Source organism: Leptonychotes weddellii, chromosome 2, assembly GCF_054177405.1.
Source record: "Leptonychotes weddellii isolate Sample4059 chromosome 2, ASM5417740v2, whole genome shotgun sequence".
Taxonomy (NCBI): Eukaryota; Metazoa; Chordata; class Mammalia; order Carnivora; family Phocidae; genus Leptonychotes; species Leptonychotes weddellii.
The window spans coordinates 12,702,341-12,722,610 of NC_138370.1; the positions used below are offsets into that span (position 1 = coordinate 12,702,341).

The 20,270-nt window shown below is 44.7% G+C and overlaps 1 protein-coding gene across 3 annotated transcripts in view; it reads right to left on the bottom strand.

The window, feature by feature from the left end:
- The window catches only part of ACSL1 (acyl-CoA synthetase long chain family member 1), a 64,632-nt gene that overhangs the window by 7,073 nt on the left and 37,289 nt on the right, over positions 1 to 20,270 (bottom strand). The window contains exons 4-16 of one of the 3 annotated variants that reach the window (XM_081807586.1): positions 18,986 to 19,050; positions 16,102 to 16,203; positions 13,341 to 13,440; positions 12,719 to 12,897; positions 9,812 to 9,844; positions 9,587 to 9,638; positions 8,993 to 9,066; positions 6,498 to 6,575; positions 6,346 to 6,423; positions 4,680 to 4,814; positions 3,145 to 3,279; positions 1,657 to 1,752; positions 948 to 1,020 (exon numbers count right to left, since the gene is read on the bottom strand). In XM_081807586.1, the coding sequence (XP_081663712.1) occupies positions 948 to 1,020; positions 1,657 to 1,752; positions 3,145 to 3,279; positions 4,680 to 4,814; positions 6,346 to 6,423; positions 6,498 to 6,575; positions 8,993 to 9,066; positions 9,587 to 9,638; positions 9,812 to 9,844; positions 12,719 to 12,897; positions 13,341 to 13,440; positions 16,102 to 16,203; positions 18,986 to 19,050 (1,200 nt within the window). The remainder of the gene's footprint in view (positions 1 to 947; positions 1,021 to 1,656; positions 1,753 to 3,144; positions 3,280 to 4,679; positions 4,815 to 6,345; positions 6,424 to 6,497; positions 6,576 to 8,992; positions 9,067 to 9,586; positions 9,639 to 9,811; positions 9,845 to 12,718; positions 12,898 to 13,340; positions 13,441 to 16,101; positions 16,204 to 18,985; positions 19,051 to 20,270) is intronic. The other 2 variants (XM_081807584.1, XM_081807582.1) reach the window with 2 other exon arrangements.

A 20,270-nucleotide genomic window follows, 5' to 3' on the forward strand; every position in this document is an offset into this window, starting at 1 on the left:
GCCCCAAGTCCTGCTTGTGATCTCTCTCTCTCTCAAATAAATAAATAAATAAAATCTTAAAAAAAAAAAGAGCATCACAAATAATTCCTCCTATGTTTTAATGATGTTTGTGTAAAGAGATCACTGTTCCAAATTCTCTAGGCTGGTAAGGAACCAGGGGTTAAAAATTAAACCAGGAAGAAGGTTTAGAGATTGTTAGTACAAGTCCCAGCAGAATTGAGCTTCTAGAGTCTGGACATGAGAATCCATGTTCCTAGACGGTGCTCATATTTATAATATACCAAATAAATTAGTGGCGTTCACGTATCAGAGTGCAGAATGTACCACCATCAGAGCTGGGTTGGAATCCTGGCTCTGAAGCATAATGCCGGGTAAATTCTTAGACACTGCTTATGTGCTTTTTCACCAACACTCATTTCCTCTCAGAGGTAACAGGACTTAGGCCACAGGGTTGGTGCGGGGATGAAACGCAGCCATGTGCTTAAGGACAACTGCTCCGTCGATTATTTTCGTATCTGCCTCTCCTTGCGCCTTTTGGGAGAAATGACTTGTTTCTTTCTCTCTGTGGTCTCAACACCCGGCCCAGCACCCAGTGTAGACTCAAGTCAAATTTACCAGCAAATAATTCGACCCCAATCCATTCCCAGAAAGCTCTGTGGGGCCAAATGTTCTGAACCCGGGGGAAAGGGCTTTTATCCCTCAGCTGTCAGCTTCAGATTCTAGGTGAATCTAACGCCACCCACCTTCCAGCTGGTCCTCCAAGCATGGATGCTCTGCCATAGCAGCCCTTTCCCACAAGGATCCCTGATTGACAAGACTGTTCGCCCCAAGGCCTAATCACTCGAGACACAGAACTTCCATTGGTCAACGAACCGAGGAGGAACCCAATTCCAAGAACGCCCACCGGAATAAGGAGACCCCCATAAGGAGTGTCCCATGGCTCCTACCTGCTGTCCAGTCCCCAGGTATGGTCAGACAGCAACCGGCGGTGCACTCGGTCTGTCCGTAGCCTTCATAAAACTGGGCCACCAAGAGACGAAACGTCATTAAAGAGAACAGTCACACTGTGCTGCAAGGGCACAGATCAGGACGTTCTCCTCACTCCTGAGTGATGGCTAACCGTGGTGACACGTCTCTTTTTAAAATCTGTTCAGAACTACTATGATAGCACCCAAACATCTTCACCCCCAACCCGAAACCCCGGCCATTGTCCGTGGTCATCTTCTACTCGCCCTACTGTAGACAGGCGAGGGGGCCGCCAATACGGCCCGACAGGTCACACTGCACATGACCCACCCAGGAGTGCACTCGGTGCTCTGTCCACTCACGGCTGTGCCTCACACCTGTCCTGGTTGCCCAGGCTCGGCTGCCTCCCCCGCCCTCTTTAAGGCAGGTTCTCTCCAGGGTTTGCAGGTCGGCTTATTACCTGCAACCCATCCCCGTGCCCTCAGGCCGGATTAAAGGCAAGTTTCCTGGCTGTGCTTTACCCGTCTGTGGTGGCCAGAGACGCATCATCTCCTGCCTTGGGGTCTCTAAGCAACCTGAGAATAACGTGATCTTCCAAACCAAAATGAGACACACACTTTGACTTTTTGGAAAGGAGAGTCCTGGGCTTGAAAAAGCCCGAGACAACCAGCCGCGTGACGCCCACCTCACCTGACAGCCGAGCGCTGCTCTCAGAAACGTCAGCACGGTGGCGGACACAGGCGCAGCTCCTGTGATCATCAGCCTGACTTTTCCTCCCAGGCTCGACTTACAAGGCAAGGAGAGGGGAGATAGTGAGGGGCCAATGGCTGCATGGGGGCGGGCTCCTCAAAGACCCCTTCTGGGAACCCGGGGCCCGGATCCACTGGCTCCTTCTCTGCAGGCCACATGGAGCTCACCAAAGTGCAGAGAACTCACAGGCATTCAAAAGAGGAAGGCCTGGCTGGAGCTGGTTTCCTCCTGACGCTACACCCTTCTCTCTCAACGGGTATGAAAAACAAGCCAAGGGCGCCTGGGTGGCTCAGTTGGTTAAGCGACTGCCTTCAGCTCAGGTCATGGTCCCGGAGTCCTGGGATCGAGTCCCACATCGGGCTCCCGGCTCAGTGGGGAGCCTGCTTCTCCCTCTGACCCTCTCCCCTCTCATGCTGTTTCTCTCTCTCTCTCTCAAATAAATAAATAAATAAAATCTTTATAAAAAAAAAAAAAAAGAAAAACAAGCCAATACCTCTACCTGCAGGTATTTTGAAGGAATTAGAACAAGACTGTGGTGGGTTGGGAGGCAACCACCACATGTGGCATTTTTGGGGACATAGTATTATTATTCTGCATTCTTTATCACTGGTGCCTAAGAAATGAGTAATGTACTTGCTTCAGAAAAGGAAAGCAAGATAAAAAATAAGAAAGGCCCAGGGTGCCTGGGTGGCTCTGTCAGTTAAGCATCTGACTCTTGATTTCGGGTCAGGTCATGGTCTTGGGGTCATGCCCCACGTCGGGCTCCGTGCTCAGCATAGAGTCTGCTTGAGATTCTCTCTCTCCCTGCCCCCTCCCCCCTCCTGTGCTCCTTCTCTTTCTCTCAAATAAATAAATCTTAAAAAAAAAAATAATTAGACTGATGAATCACTGAGCTACTACATCTGAAACTAATGAGGTACTCTATGTTGGCTAATTGAATTTAAATTAAAAAAAGTAAAAAATAAATTACAGAGGCTCTACTCCCCTGAGGCCTTTTCTGCCCTTCCATGTTACCATGTTGTTCGGGCTTGCATGGGACACTGAGGTTTATGTACTGGCTTTGTCCTTAATTTTTAGAAATGTGCCCAGATAACCAACAACGTGCCCTTCTCCCTCACCATCACACCTCGCTTTAAGAAGGAGCCCTCATAATTTTTATTTATTTATTTATTTATTTATTTGACAGAGAGAGACACAGCGAAAGAGGGAACACAAGCAGGGGGAGAGGGAGAGGGAGAGGGAGAAGCAGACTCCCAGCTGAGCAGGGAGCCTGATGCGGGGCTGGATCCCAGGACCCTGGGATCACGACCCAAGCGGAAGGCAGACGCTTAACAACTAAGCCACCCAGGCGCCCCAAGAAGGGGCCCTCATAGACACTCCGAAGCCCAAGGTAGTCTCCCTAGCAAACAAGAGTTGAGAATGTAGCACCTGTATTTTGTGGAAGATGAGTCTGTCCCACAGGCTATTGTTTCTAACGATGCCACTGCGAAGCTCTGCTTCTTTCCTCTTGGAGGCGAAGTCCAGCAGCCATCGCTTCAGCGTGGTGTTTGCCTGCCCAAAAATCTGATGGGTCAAGAAGGAAAAGATGGTTACAAAATGACAAGGATGGCAAGAATCGAAAAGTCAGAAAATAACAAGTGTTGGTGAAGATGTGGAGAAATGGGAGCCCTCGTCTGCTGCTGGAGGCGGGGAATGTAATAGGGCATAGTTGCTTTGGAAAGCAGACTGGTAGTTCCTCAAATAGTGAAACACGGAAGTACCACGGGACCCAGCAATTCCGCCCCTTGGTAAAGTACCCAAGAGAAATGAAAACACGGGTCCACACAGACACTGGTATAGAATGCTCGTAGCATCATTATGCATGACAGCCAAGAAGTGACAACAACCCACAGGCCTACTGATGCATGAAGGGATAAATAAAATATGTTCTAGCCATACATGGAATATTACTTGGCCATTAAAAGGAATGGAGTACTGTCACGTGCTCCCACATGGATGAACCTCGTGAAAGAGGCCAGTCACAAGAGAACACGGAAACCAGACTATGCTGTTTTTAGTGATAATCATGGATTCCATTCACATGATGGTCCGGAAGAGGGAAATCTACAGATTCAAAAAGCAGATTCGTTTTGCCTGGGAGTCGGAGGGGGTAGAGAACAGCTACTGGGCAGATTCAGGGTTTCTTTCAGAGGTGATAAAAATGGGCTGTGGTGATGGTTGCAGAACTCTGTGAATATACCAAAAACCTTTGAATTTTACACTTTAAACGGGTGAATTATATGGAATGTGAATTATATATCTCAATCAAGCTGTTTTTAAAAATTTTTTTTAAAGGACTATTAAAAAAGAGAGAGAGAGAAGGTTCTCATAGATCACAGAAGCCCTGCCTTACAATAGAGAGCATGAAAACTGCCCCGTCCAAATTTATCTTGAAGACTGCTCATGTCACATGCTGGTCTTGCCTGGGATGTGTGGTCCATGCCACAGTGACCCCCCACAGAGGGGCTGGCATTCTCTCCACCCCTGGCTTGGCTTGTCACTTCTTTCCATGTGGCTGAGTAATGTTACATGCTCATGGGCATTACAATTTCTAGAACCATTTCATAATTATAGTTATCATGTGATGCAATTGGCAGCTTTATGAGCTAGACAGCAGGAGGAGGTAACACAGTCCATCATGCAGATGAGAAAACAGAGGCTCTAAAGAGTTTATGGTACAAATAATATGACCTTCCATCTTCTACCTGTATTGGGTCTTCCAGTTTACAAAGTATGTTCACCTGTTTTCTCTTATCATCTTCACCAAAGGCTCTGCGAGGTAAATGCATTCAGGCTTTACCGCTGGGTAAACTGCACTTTTTGGGATGGCCTACAGAAGGTACCTGGAGGGCCTAATTCAAACCCAAGTCTCGGACTCTGGGTCCAGTGCTCTGTCCCCCACTCTGCTGCTCCTTGGAACTTACTCGGTCAAACATCCGGTTCAGCAGTCTGGGGACCACAGGAAAGATTGTGGGTTGAAGTGCCTTGAGGTCATCCATAAGCAGCCTGATATCTCCTTGGAAAAATCCTATTTTAGCTCCATGACACAGCATTACACACTAGGGCAGTAAACAAAAATAACCCACATGTTGTCATCAAAGCAGGGACTACGCAACATACACACAGACACACAAGGCTTCTGTTTTAGCAATTTGGACCAGTTTCCAGAAACCATTAAGTTCCTGCGTGTCGACAGCTTTTCAAAAAATGTTCTTGCATTCCCTGGTCATTGCACAACATCAAAGTGTGGTTTTTTTCTCTGGATCCCCCTGAAGATAAAGGAGCTGGTAAGAAACCAGACTATGCTGTTTTTAGTGATAATCATGGAGCTTCTGCTGTTTTAGCTTTAGGATAAATAGCTGGTGAATGAATGCCACGGTGTTATGTAATCCAAATATTGTACTTGCCTGGAAACTTTAGGCTTAATTTATTCCCCCAAAACTTAGCTACTTGCAAACTTGGCTATTTGCCAGCTTATTAAAGTCTCATTTTTAAAATCTGAATCTCCTGAAGAAATGTCTGAAAGACCACTGACTCTGTTGCAGTTCAGACACTGGGGCATCAAACAGCAGACTGGCTTGACGTTCAGCTATAATCTACTGCATGGATTTGTTCCCGCCCAATGCAAATTGCCCCGGCAAGCCATATGCACTTGACCCACAGTCAGCCTATTTTAAACGTTAAAGAGAAAGAGAGTGTCAAAAGATGATGCCACGGAAGTACACATGGTCTCAGGCTTGAAAGCAGAAACCACTGGAAACGTACACCCTGGTTCCTGGTTTAAAAACTCAAGCTCAGGGAGTGTGCGCCCAGGCACCCTTCCAAAAGCACTAGGTGTACGTGGGCCATTATCAACTCATTTGAGATCACTTTGGAAAGTCACAAGACCTCCTGAGGTGTGCAGGAACCGAGGTAACAGATGCAAGATGGGAATCTCGTGACCCTTGATCCTTCAGGGTAAGTGCATCCTACAGGCCAGCAGCCAGTCAAAGGGCTGCTCGCTCTCAGTTAGTCACCTCTCGATTCGTCTGGGTCACTGACACCTCGCACAGTGCTTGGCCCACAACGGGTGCTCAATAAATATTTGTCAAATGAATGAATGGTGCCCACTGGCTTTTCCTGGAAGTATATGACCCAACATTGTCCCAAGAAGGAGAAGTAAGTGATGGTTCTCGTCACAGTTGTATACACGTGACCCAGGCCAAGGTTAGCTAAAGATCATCCTGCTTTTCCAAGGGCACTTGGAATATTGGTGAAAAAAATGAATCTTAAGCCGACTGGTGCATTATGAACAAGCCAAGTGAAAACCGGAAGCTATTTACAGAGGCAGAAGCTTCACGGGGCTTTGCAGGATGGCGTTCATAAAAATTCTACTTTTTACAGTTAATCTTTCTGGAATCACACCCATGTGCATAGCCTTCAGAAGTCTGAGCATCTAATTTTAAAATGAATGATTAAAGTTCAAGTATTCGGACCACCCCCACTTCCACTCCCAACATTTATACTCTTTTAAGCAATTAGCACCATTTCTAAAATGGGGCTGAGCAAAGAATTCTCTCTGGGGATGACAGTCTGCCCGTGAAAACTTACCTGAAGCAGCTGCTCATACATGTGTGCAAGTGGTAAAAACGAAATGTGTGTGTCACTGGCATTCAAGGCAAGAACTGTCTGTAAAACACAACAACTTAGCAGAACACCAACAAACGAGCAAGCAAGCACAAAGAAAACAAAACAAGGCCTACCTCTACAACTCTTTCAAACATATGGGCGAGAGGCAAGAAAGATATCAAAGTATCATCTGGGGAAGGGTTGGCTGTATTCTGTAAGCAAAGACACCAGCAAGGAGAGAAGCCTTAATATTCCCAGTAATTTCCCATTTTATTTCAGAGCACATAATACCTTAATGCTAAGGACAAGTACCGTTTGCTTACAATCTGCAGTTATTTCTCACCAAAGGATGAAATGAAAAAGCAATACTTTAACTAATTATTCAATTAGAGTGGAGGTCATTCCTCATGGTAAAGTAAACCCACTCTGGGCTTTAGTCCAAATAGGGAAAATTTTGTCCAAATTGGGATATTAATTAAGGGATTATGTACTTTAATCATTTAGTATTTCAAAGTTACCAGACCCCATTGTCCAGCAAGCTCAATTCCACCTTAAGTAAGAAATAAAGGGTCCGTTCCAACAGAACATAGCATATGTTGTGGAAATGGAAGATCTATTCCAACATAAAATAGCATTTTATGTTGTAAAGGGATAGAAGGAGGGAAGATAAGAAAAACTGATTTCCAGGCTGCTTTAATGTATAGTATGAATGCATTTTGAGCATTTTAGTTTGATCAACATCTTTACCTGAATGGCCTGCTTTACACCCCATGAAAAATGTCTCGGTTTGTTTAGTGCAAGCTCTGATCTGATACCATCTCCTATAAAATGCTGATTTGTGACAGAGGTCTACATCAAGGCTGAGGGGGACATCTGGTTTCCATTGCAAGGCTAAGAATGGGCTTTACTTAGAGCCAGGCATAGTGAGGGTTTGCGCGGAATGTTCATGTTATTCACATAAGGAATTCTGGCCAAAGCGGAGACTGCCTCTAGCAGCTGCTGCCCCCCCGCAATTAAGAAATGAAGGCCCCGTCAGGTGCCTATGTGACCACTTCCGGGCCATGCCCACCCCCCCCGCCAAAGTCCTGAGCAAACCCAGCAGCCCCAGAAGCACGTGATGCAGCCTGAACCTGCCACAATCTTAGATCAATTTTAGTCAAGTGTGATCTGCATCCCAACTAGTTCATCTCAGGAGGAAACAGTTTATATGAGAAGTCAGACTCAGTAATTTCTACACTTTTCAGTTTTCCGATTTGGTACCCCCAAAAATGTGCATTAGCAAGATTAGAAGTTTTACAAAGTTGAGAATGCCCCGATCTTATCATTAATTTTAAACAAAGTCTGTAATCATTTGCCTCAGTGAGCCACGAGTGTATTTTAAGTTTTCTTCAGAGGCTAATTAGGAAATGAAAATTCCACTTAGGTGAGGTACTAAATGTTGAATTCTGGTTATGAAATATACACCAAAAAAGGTATCTGGGATTAAGAAAGTGTGGGTGGAGGCAGGCGTGAGACACGGGCCTTCTGTAACCACCAAAGACCCGCATTCCCCAAAACCATTAAGCATGGGGGCTCCTGTTGTGAAAATTAGGGCTCACAGAAGAACCCTCCCAGAGACTGCAAAAGCAAATTATGTAAAATGTGCAAAGGTATGAGGGAAAGGCATTATATTGCTCAAGAAGTACTTTTAAAACTCAAGTTTGAAATATACCCTTGCTGCTATAACTGAATTGTATCCCCCTCCTCCCCAAATTCATGTTAAAGCCCTAACCCCCAACGTGACTGGATTTGGGGATGGAGCCCTGGGGTAGGTAATTCAGGTGAAATGAGGTCATGGGGTGGGGGACCTGATCCAATAGGGCAGGTGTCCTTGTAAGCAGAGGAAGAAACACCAGAAACCTCTCCTTCATTCTCCATGCACACACAGAGGAAAGGGCAGGTGAGGACACATTGAGGGGGTGGTTACCTACAGGCCAGGAAGAAAGCCCTCACCAGCAACCGAATTTGCTGATACTTTGATCATGGACTTCCAGCCTCCCGCACTGTGAGAAAATAAATATCTGTCGTTTAAGCCACTACGCCTGTGTGATTTCGTTACGGCCACCCAGAGGACTAGGACACTTGGGGGGACAAACTTTAAGATTATAGGAAACCAACAAAAGTTCAAGGCTTTAATCTTTCTTATAAAATGGAAGTGAAGTCAACTGTGATAAAGTATAATAATTCAGAAACCTTCTGCGTACCATTGAACATTGCATTTGTCCACTTAAAGAAATTATTTTCCCCACACTGGAATAGTAGGTAGATAAGAGCCCAAGAGAGTCATTTCTTCTTGGTCCTGTCCTGGAAACATTTATAGAGCAGTATCCATATAAAGTTGTACCCTATAAAAGTTGTAATAGCTTCTGTCCATTCAGCTTTATGGTCACATGCAGGAGTTGGGAGATTAGGTCCGCAATGAAAACAATTTGAGGGCAGGTGACTTAGACCATATTAAAGCTCAGATCTTATCTCTACCTCAAATACAGCAGGGGCCTAACATGGCGGGGCTGCCTTTACCACTCTCATTCTTGAGGCCTCATGCCAATCAAAGAACATGAAGAAAGAGGACAAAATCCCTAAAGTTTACCTCTGTGACTTTCACAAAAGCTGAACAGTCGCTCACTACATTTCGATGAGTGATCAGTGCTCCTTTGGGGTTGCCTGAGGAACACACAGGAGCAGAACAAAGTTAAAGAAAGTCCATCCAAAAGTGACAGAAATTAAGGAAGCCGAGAACCCTGTATAATTGGGTTATGCCTCTAGCCTGAGGTGCACCCAGGAAAGCCAAACATTGGATGACCTGACATTCCGGAACAATCTGCCATACTTTACATGAAACTTCTTATCATAAACAACATTTATTAACATAGGTGACTTTTAGAGGGCACGTAAGAGGAGAAAACCCAGGAACTTTATTTCTGGACATCAAATGTCGGTTTGTCCCAGGAAATGGGGAATCTACTGTTGCCTTCCATAACCGTCCGAGGAAGTACACGGCACGCTCAGGTTCCGAGAAGGTCAGATACGGTGACAAGAGAAGAGCGCTCGAGCCCCTCTAGGTCCTCTGCTTTCGGTCCATCTGTAGCTCAACTAAGTCCCCCGTCACCCGCCATCCAAGAAAGGGGGCAGGGGGTACACACTTCCAGATACCACTCAGAAGAGACCACATTTCAAAACTTACCTGTAGTACCACTGGTGAAACAAATGACCGCAAGATCTTCAGGTGCTGGAGGCTACAGCACATTAAAAAAACAAAACCAAACAAAACAAATCACAACCGAGGTGGTCTAAGTCAGAACCGAAAAGAAAACTGTAAGCCATTTGCTAACCCCCAAGATGTGTACTAGTCTCAGACACAACTAGATATTGGAAGGGCTGAAGCAGGGGGCTGACATTATGAACTTACCTTAGGCCTCTGTCTGTTGGCTCTTCCCAGGTCCTTAATGAGAAAAAAAAAAATCTTAAATGGAAATATTTTCTAAATGTAAAGAAGAAGGTGACATCTAGTCATTTCAAGCTGACTTTACTGTGGGATTCACTTATTGCTGGCTCAAAGACAGCAGACATTTCAAATGAAAGAAACTGGCAATTTTAATGAACGTGAAGCGAAATGTTTACGCATTGTTCTCAGACGCCATTTTCCAGTTGTCTTCTTTCATATATAAAACCATATAAATGGTATGAGGACTAGTCTTTGAAACAGGATTTACTCAAAAGCCAGTAACCAGAGTCTTTGACGATGGATTTCTTGCCCCCACTCCTACACCCTTTCATGGTCTTTAGCAAAGCCTGGCTCTTGACCAACATCAAACCGTAATTATAACCCAAGAACTGAAGATGTTCTGCATCCTCCCAAAATCACCCAATTCTGGGTAACTGGCATCTTCTTCAGTCTGGAGAGAAAAACCCATCTCTGCCAGATGAAATGCTAGAGGCTCAAATATCTGTACCCCCCACATGGAGTGGATTAAAAAAAAGATTTGGGAACCCTCAATTATAAAACAGTCCTCTTGAACGGACATAAAGAGCAGCAGGTTCATTTCTGAGGGGTGCATCTCTCAGTGGCTGGCTCCCCGTCACTACCAGGGGGTCATTTCGATGCTGTTCAGTTCACTGCATGGAAGCATCTCCATGGCCACGTTAATTAGCTATTAATTTCACTAATGAACCATTTATATTCTTTTCCTATTAAAACTGAATGGCCTGAATGAGCATATGGAGTGAGCATACCTAGAATTAAATGGAAATATGATGAATGTGCTCAGGGCTCGGGAGTTTCTGCCCGGTGTATGGTTTTAAACTGTTTTTAATCTTAATTACATTTTAAATTATATCTATAAACAGACCACTGATTCAAAACAGGAACAGTGAAGTCCAAATAGAAGTCAACCAAGAGCTGAAGCAATGGTAATTCCATTTTTTTTCCCAAAAGAATCTTCATCAGACCCAAATCTCCACTCATCTGTTCAAAATTCTTACATAACTTCAATAGTTACATGCGATTTGGCTTTTAATTTATCAGGAACAAACATTATCCAAATGAGTGCCCTATTAGCCAAGGAAGTCCACAGCCTCAAACCTAAGGACATTATGTAGAAGAGTACAGCAACCTTAAAAATAAACGAGTTCCCATCTTCAGGCTCCAAATGCCAAAAACAAAACACCTTAACCAGAAGAAAAACCAAATTCTAGTTAATGATTAACATGCTAAAGTATTTAGGGGTGCCAAAACTAGAAGTTAATGAAAATGCATTAAAATAATAGATTCACGAATGAATGGAGGGACAGAGTGATGCATGAGTACGTGATGAAGCAAATATATTAAAATGCTAGCTGTGGGGTGCTTGGGGGTTGTACGGCAGTCTACTGTTCAATTCTCCCAACTGGCTTGCCTGTTTGAAAATTTTCATAATAAAATACCAAAAAAAGCAAAAATTTCAAATACCAATATTTTCCTTTTTGATCCTATAAAACTATCTATTACTATAAACTTGATCATGTGACCAACCATAAAGCCAATTTTAAATCCACATCTTGAAAATTAACCTTTTGCTTACAAAATTTTTAAAAACCAAGTATGAATCATATTACATGGGGAAGTGTGGAATAGCGTCTTTTATAAAATAGAGCTTTTAATATAAACTTTATATTACAATCTTAACTTACCTAAATTTTTTCATCTTAAAATTACTTCATCGTAGAGCCGTCGAAAAACACTGAAAAATTCCTCTGTGTGTATGTGTGTGCACATGTGTGCATGTGCATGTTTGTGTGGTGGGGTTAGGGAGAAGGAGAAAAGATGGGAGGAAACGATGACATTATTGTGAGCGGCGATCACAAGTAAAAAAACAAACGTGCAGAAACACTGGGTAAAAAGCTAGCTAAAAGCCCAATTAAACAGTATAGCACACCCGTTCTTAAGGACTCAGCTTCTCTGCTACTGTGTGTGTGTGTGTGTGTGTGTGTGTGTATGTGACAGAGGCTCTGTTAGAACAAATTACAGTTTCCCTATGAAGGCTAAGTTCCTCTGTAAAGGTATTACATAGACCCTTGTTTGTAGCCTCCAATTCCTTGTAGAAGGAGAACTATAAATAAAATTTGAAACCCTATTTATAACAGTTCCAGGAAAATATTTATAACATTTTCGGAAGGAGAACAACTTACTGTATTTAGCCTATTCCAGTGATATGTACCTGACAAGATCCTCCTCTTACCAGCTTCTTAGGATTAAACTCTAATCCAAATCCTACTGGGAGATTCAGCTTCTTACACGATGTTATGTCAAACAACCGATTTAAACATAGGCCCCACTCATTTTCCTAGAATGGTAATTACCTTTAAAGTGTTGATTAATGTGAATCTTAAGAAATTTAATATAAAAATAAACCAAATCCAACATCTATGCTGGAAATTCACAACTTGGGAAAAAGAATAATGAGGCAGATTTCTGTAGCGGGCTCTGTTTTAGAAACAAATCAGTAAGTAAATGGCATGAAAGCTACTATAAGGACATACAAACTTAAATCTCCGCCTGAATTGGAAATGCACGTTTCTACCATATATTGGCGTGGCCTGTCAGTACTCTAGAATAAATATGTGAGCATTGCAACTTGTCTTATGAGAATACTTTCTATGTGATGAATTCACAGTGGGGCATGCATGCAGAATTCTTCTTTCCAGTAAGGAGACAGGAATTTCCACTCTGCGTCTGTTATGGGTTGCTGAGCTGGGATTGTGTGATTGCACTGGATACCGCATTTGAGCCAAAATGGCCACAGGGGCACCTATCAGAGAAGTGGGCAGGATAACTCACCTCCATTGCCTTCATACTGGTGATTTCCACACCACACCTTTTGCCTCGTTCCAAGAGATCGATGCCATAGGAGTCCATGAGGACAATGGTTTTAAGGCCTGGTGTTAACTTATTTTCCATACCATCTAATAAGAGGTTGGCCTTCTCTGGCTTGTCAACAAAAACCAGAGAGAGTTCAGCTGGGAAGGAAGAGACACAATGAAGAATGAGCTCTGAGATATTAAAAGCCTGACTGTATCATATCTGACGCTAGGTTATTTTAAGAACTACAGTCTTTGAATAGAAAGATAGATGTGCATTTAAACATAAAATCCTGGGGGCGCCTGGGTGGCTCAGTCAGTGAAGTGTCTGCCTTCAGCTCAGGTGATGATCCCGGGGTCCTGGGATCGAGCCCCGTGTTGGACTCCCTGCTCAGAGGAGAGTCTGCTTCTCCCTCTCCCTCCACCGCTGCCCCGGTTCTTATGCTCTCTCTCTCTCTTCCCCTCTCTCTCTCTCAAATGAATAAATAAAACCTTTAAAAAAATAAACATAAAATGCCTATCAAATCAAATATAACCAAATGTAAAGTGACCAAATCTAGCTGATAACTAGGCCAACGTCCACCCGGAAACCACAGACATACCTTTGTTGACTATGTAGGTGATTGCTTCTGTTCCAAGGGTATCATAGAGGGGAACGACCACCATAGAGTAAGCAAAGCATCCCTGTTCAATGATCACCCACTAAATGAACAGTAAAGATCGGGGAAAGAGAACGAGATGTCGTCATGGAACCACTCCAAGGAGAACAACACTCTAGAGAGATTCAAAGTGGAAACACGAGACGTGACAAAATTCACACTTGTGTGTCTACTACCATGTGCCAGGCACCATGAGGGACTCATCATGAGAACAAAACACCTGCCCCCTTCTTCGAAGGAAAGAGCAACTTGCCGGAAGAACTGAGGCAAATATGGGAAAAGATAATTAACAATATAAGAGAGTGACCGACTTGGACACGAGGAAGACCACGGTGGGCCACCTTTTCGGGGAAGGTAACTGAGCTCACCCTTTGCCAAGGCAGCACGGTTTGGACAGACAGAGAGAAAGGCAAGGAGACCCCAGTAGTGGAGACTGCATGATGGAGAGCAGGGAAGAGCGGGGTAAGCACCCTGGCCGGAATGGGTGTTCCAGTAGGCAAGGCTATGGTGGGAGGAGCAAGGCTGCGGCTAGGGAGGGGCCTGGCTCCATTCCCCGGGGGGATGCACAGCTGCGGAGGGCTTCTCGGCACAACAGAGGCTCTGGGTCTGAGGAAGACCAACCTGGCAGCTGTGTGCAGTAGGACCTGGGAACTGGGGAAGGAGGGACACACACTTGTGTAACAGGAAAAATGTTCTGGCAAAATCTCCCCAGAAAAGTGGTGAAGGGAAAGACGTTATGATACAGTAACCGGTCCCCTTGCCTCTAAACTCATCAGCCATGCGGCAACTACTCAGTCTACACGGCAAACATGGTGAGATCAGCCTTTCACTTAAAATCCTTGGCGGCACCGTTAACCTCCAGCTGCGGTTCTCGAATCCCCTGCAGAACGCTGACGCACAGATAAAGACGTAGCTGCTGTAGGAAGGGAGCACGACGCACTCATATTCACTTGGCCCGGAAATATTTTTCCCCCTTTGCTTTCCTGGCACCAATTTGAAGCTGTGAACATGGAGGTCGGGTCCAAGCTCCTCAGCAGGGCCGTGTGGTACATGTGGTCCTGTCTTTCCTGCACCTCCAAGCTCTACCGTAAGAAAATGCCTCCTTCCCCAACACAGACATGCTGCTTGATGCAAACATGTGGTTGTTCCTGACATTCCCTTGGCTCCCCCACCCTCACATCCTTCAACACGCCACTGGGAGGCCACCTCCAGGAAGTCCTCCTTGACTGAGCTCCCATAATCCTTTTTCCCTGTGTCCACGCTTACCACGCTACAGAGAAAGCATCAGCTTATGGGCCAGTGTTCCCTCACATGGTACCTTAGGAGGAGGATCCAAGTCACTGTTTTGCTTTGGAGCCTCACAGTGCCTGGCATATAGTAGATGCTCAATAAACATTTATTAAACTAGCTGATAAATACAGGAAGGAGCTTACTCTGTGAAGTAAGGAATACCTGTCCTCGTGATAGGTTCATTATAAAATTCCACTCACGCAAAAATCTGGGATGTGTTCCCTTGAATGAGTTTTACTTGAGATGAAAGAAACTAAATTTCATGAGCCTGGTCGTCCAGCTGTGGGAAAACGCTCTTTTTCCCGTGCCAATACATAAAACTGTAGGAAACCATCCTCATTTATAAAACAGTCGGTAGCACAGGGATGGAGCCCACACGTCTTTTGGACACAAGAATCAATTCAATTCCTTCAAGCTTAGGTGCTTGAATTTTTCCCAGCCAAGTTATGCCACTAATTTGTTCATGAACACTATAAGCAACAGCTCCAAAAGGGCTTCTCACATAAACTGACCTTTAATGCAAGGATCTGCAGAAGTACGATGCAGCGCACTTGACAGCCAGATAGACTGCACCCCCACATTAAGGCTGACTCAGGGTCAAGGCACTTTCCCCGCTGCTCGGGGTATTTTAAATTTTGTAACCTGATCAGAGGGCAAGCTCCTACCTTTCAGAGAGCAAAGAGGAGAGTCTGCAACTGACAAAAATGTGTCCACGTTTCTCTACAATTTACAGATGCTATTTTTCTAATCACAGACATAAGCCTTAAGGTAAGAAGAGTCTTTGTGAGTTATTTGTTCTAGTAACCTCTTTGTTAGTTTTTGTTTGAGACCTGGTTTTAAAAAAACAAAACCAATAATCCAAAAAGTGATTCCCCCCACCCACTGCAACATAAAGGCCAAGGAGGCCCTGGCTTGGGTTTTCATATGTGGCACTTTTTAAAAAATTTTATTTATTTTTATTTAAATTCAATTAACATATAATGTATTATTGGTTTCAGAGGTAGAGGTCAGTGTTCATCAGTCTTATATAACACCCGGTGTGCTCATTACATCACATGCCCTCCTTAATGTCTGTCACCCAGTTACCCCATCCCCCCACCTCCCCTCCAGCAACCCTCAGTTTGTTTCCTATGGTTAAGAGTCTCTTATGGTTTGTCTCCCTCTCTCATTTCATCTTGTTTTATTTTCTCCTCTCTTCCTCTATGATCCTCTGTTTTGTTTCTTAAATTCCACCTATCAGCGAGATCATAAGATAACTGTGTCACTTTCTAAGGAGTAACACAGAGACATATATTCTCAGTAGAGATCAGAGCACAAAATCAGGTCCTGGGCAAAGGTAGGTGTGACCTCCCAACTGGCTCTTCCATCTGAGAACTCTCAACACCACACACAATTGTTGTCTCATGGTCAATACCTCGGGTCTGTTCTGAGCGAAGATGCCAATGAACTGATCCGGGGCAGGCTTGAAGCCCTTCTGGATGAGTGCTGAGCCCACACACTCGGATATCTCTGCAACCTAGAATGGGGAGGACAAATATCAGGAACTGCGTCAGGCCCAATGCAAGGAACAAAGCTCACGGGGTGACGGCCAAGCCTGACATCTCGGCCAGCAAGCAGCCCCGCACCAAGGGGGAGAGCGGGAGCAAACAGGCACTCTTTCTGCTCTACATTTTTGTAAAACGCAAGGCTTGATTCACCAGAACACACCATTAAGGGAACTGATCACAGGGCTCCTTCTGCGAAGCGGACGAATCAGATCCCGACAGCTGCAGGTCACAGGTCAGTGGATGCCAGGCCTTCTGACACATTTCTATTTTACAGTTTAGTTTTATAAAATTATAAAAGTAATACAAGGACACAGAATTATTATTATTATTACTGTGACTATTGGTAGTTATAAAGAGCAGCAAAGCAGCCAAAACTTGTCATTTGCTATAAATACAGGAAGAGCAAATTTGGGGGACACCTTCAAAAAACTTGTAACAATTTTAAGTAAAATAAATAAATAAGAAAATAAATACTCTTATTGCAAGTAAAAATAGGTAGATTCATAAAAATTAGGTGGGACTATAAACCTGGCCCTGTCCTCTCCCCATTCCTATCCCAAAGTAACTAAAAAATAATTTTTTTTTAATCTTCAAATTTGGAATCATTTTCTTGATTCTCAATTGATGGCTTCTCAAGAGCACTTTGAAATTGCACCCACGCCTGTAGGGAATAAAGCCACATCTCTTCTGGCCCAGAACTCTGCACTCTGCCTATGGGAAGGAGGGCTGACACAGGTGAGGTGACAGCAAGAATGATACGAATACGCTTACTGTTTTTCTACTCACAGCCTGTTTCACAACCTCTGCTCGCATGTCGGGGATGGGAACCCGTGAAATGCTGCCGTGGTTTGCAGAGCGTATCGGGATAACCTGCAGGCATTTCTAGCTCTAGAAAGAGGCTCCATACCTTTCTTGAGAAAACCTCAAAGGGGCTCCTAGCCCCACAAAGGTCAGAGTCGCTAGGCTAACGAAAACACTTGAATGTACAAATCCAGAGTTGGCTTCCGTGGGTCTAGTGTTATTTATTTATTTTTAAAGACTTTATTTATTTAACAGACAGAGAGCACAGCAGGGGGAGCAGGTAGAGGGAGAGGGCGAAGCAAGCCCCCTGCAGAGCAGGGAGCCCGACTCGGGGCTTGATCCTGGGACCCTGGGATCACGGCCTGAGCCGAAGGCAGACGCTTAGCCGACTGAGCCACCCAGGCGCCCCACCCATGGGTCTAGTTTTAGATCGTCACCAGCCTCTGGCTGAAATGTACAAAAACACAGATTAACGCCTTCAGAAAACGCACTGATTTTCACCCCGCCTCGAAAAATCCAATCTGCCGTGGACTTGCCTTCTCTGCCTTCCAGCCAGCATACAACAGAAGGAACCAGACAGCACTTGGGGATTCTGTGAGGCCTGAAGCCCCACCATGCAACATTATGTGTCCAACACACATCAACTGTTTATACACCACGTGTGAAAATGAGGAGGCTCCGCAGCAACTTTATTTTAGCTCTGGTAATGCAAAATAAAAGCGGTGGATTCCCTCTGGCCCCTGGGGCTACACAGCTCTTCGCTCCTTCCACAAGAAAGGTACACCGAGCTGTTTTGCCTCTTTGCTCTCCGTCAAGAGCTACGCAAGCAAAGCCTTTGCATTTCATTCCTCCTCAGAGGAGCGCAGGGGAAGAGCGTGCGGTGTGTGTCTCAGTCTAGGGAGGGCCTCAGGAGTTCCTCGTGGCTCCTTGGGGCTCCTCGTGACCATCCCCCGTCACGTACACTCCAGAGCGTGCCAACTGCTAGAAGCACCCTTCACACCAAACATGGAAGGAGGAAGCTCATTTGTATTCACGAATGCCACAGGACGACCTGCCCCTAGAGCACAGAGCTGCTTCCTGGACAGCTGTGCTGGAAACAAAAGGCAGCAGAGAGGACACTTCCAGTGGCTTCCATACACCCCTGGGGTCCTACGTCCATGGGGGCAGGGGAAGCAGGAGCTTCGAGATATCCTGTTATCACGATAAAAATAAAAAGCAATGTCTTCCTGCTCTGCTCCCTGCTGTCAGAAACTATTTAAACAGCTGCAGCTGTGGATCAGTTGGGCTTGCAGAGGGACAAGAATAAATCCGCCCAGATCCCAGCTTTGTGCTTGTACGATACTGCAGGTGTCGTCTCTGAGCCTCTGTACCGCTCGCTGTGGCTGCCCTGGGGTTCAATGTCACACCAGTCCCAAGCTGGCCGGGTTCATACGATGCACTGAAGAGCCCTAGACCAGGAGATGTGGAGCTCACTTCTGGTCCTGTTTCTGCCACTGACCAGCTGTGACCTTAGGCGAGTCCCGTCCTTTCCTAGGGGATGTTTTCTCATCTATAAAATGAGAGAGTTGCTCTATATTGGGGCTTCTAAATGTCTCTAGTACCCCGCAAGGCAGAGAATTTCTATCCCCCCATGGGCTCTGGGAGAGAGTCACCTGCTTCAAACACATTTCTAGAACGTTATCATAGAATTATATTCTACTTCACAATGCATCCACTTCAGGTCTACAAGAAAGTGCTTTTGACCCACCAATTAAGTTACTTAACCAGTTTTTCCCAAATCTTTGTGTAAAACTTCTCCCTTTGGATGATGCACGTTTACCCCAGAGCTCTGAGCTAGTCCAGTGCACAGATTCTACAGCAAGCTTACAGCCCTCACAGTCAGTGGCTCCAAGAACAAATGGATTTCAGCCCCACGGCATGCATGACGACCCACAGAACCAGAAAACTCACCTGTTTGTATGAAAGCCATTCATAGGGTTGGTCTGGCTTCCGAGAGCCTAAACATGGGCCATTATCTAAAAAAAGGGAAAAAAAAGGAAAAAACAAAAAAATGGATTTAACGTGCATAAATATTCTAATTTGTATCCCACTTTATTCTACAAAGTATCAGGTAGACTTTGGTCCCCAGATTAGAAATAAGGAGTTCAGATTGGAAATGTGTTCTCCCTGGGTTCTTGTCTGATTTTTTGTTTGTTTCTGTTTTGTTTCTTAAATGGGGCAGGAGAAGAGGAAAGATAAGAGAATATGAGGCAGGGGCGCCCGGGTGGCTCAGTCGGTTAAGCCTCTGCCTTCGGCTCGGGTCATGATCCGGGGGTCCTGGGGTCGAGTCCCACATCAGGCTCCCTGCTCAGTGAGGGGGTCTGCTTCTCCCTCTCCCTCTGCTGCTCCCCCGCTTGTTCTCTCTCACCCACTCTCTCTCAAAGAAATAAATAAAATCTTAAAAAAAAAAAGGATATGAGGCAAATACAATTTTTAAGGACACTCAGTCTGTGAATTCTTCCATACCCTATTGGTTTAGAAAGGAGTCAGTAGCTGCATGGTAAAGAAATCCTGGTGTAGGTTTTCAGAAGAATTCCTCAAAATTTCTAAAGTGTAATGCATTCTAACTCAGAATATAAGAAGGAAAAGATGACTCTTAATTGCCCAAATTCTGATGACCTGGGATGTACTTACACGGGTGAAGCCTTAATTGCAGAGAAACAAAAATGAGGAAAAGAGGCAAAATCAGGAGAAAATAAGGGGATATTTGTGAAAGCAAAAACTAAGAAATATCAGGATGTGTCCTGACTCTAATTTATGTACTGAATAAGCAGGAAGCAAGAAGACCCATATTAAGTATTCACGCTAAGGGCTAGCACAGTAATAATAAATATCACTCGAATCATTTATATTTGGAATCATGAGATTCCTTCTACAGATTAACTCCAAGCTCACTTTATGCTCAGTTTGTAGCTGTTGAAGGAAAAGCTATGTCCACCTAAAAAAAAAAAAAAAGAAAAAGCTGCCACGTTCCGATGATCAGAGCTGACCACGTACAAGAATGCTTCCTAACTAACCCAGGCTCGCCCGCCAGCTCTGTGGTAAGCTGGGCCTCATCATTCCTTCTACAGGGTGTTTTTTGTCACCTCCCCTCTGGAACAGGGGATCTACATTTTTGTTTTTTGTTTTGTTTTGTTTTTAAGATTTTATTTATTTGACAGAGAGAGACACAGCGAGAGAGGGAACACAAGCAGGG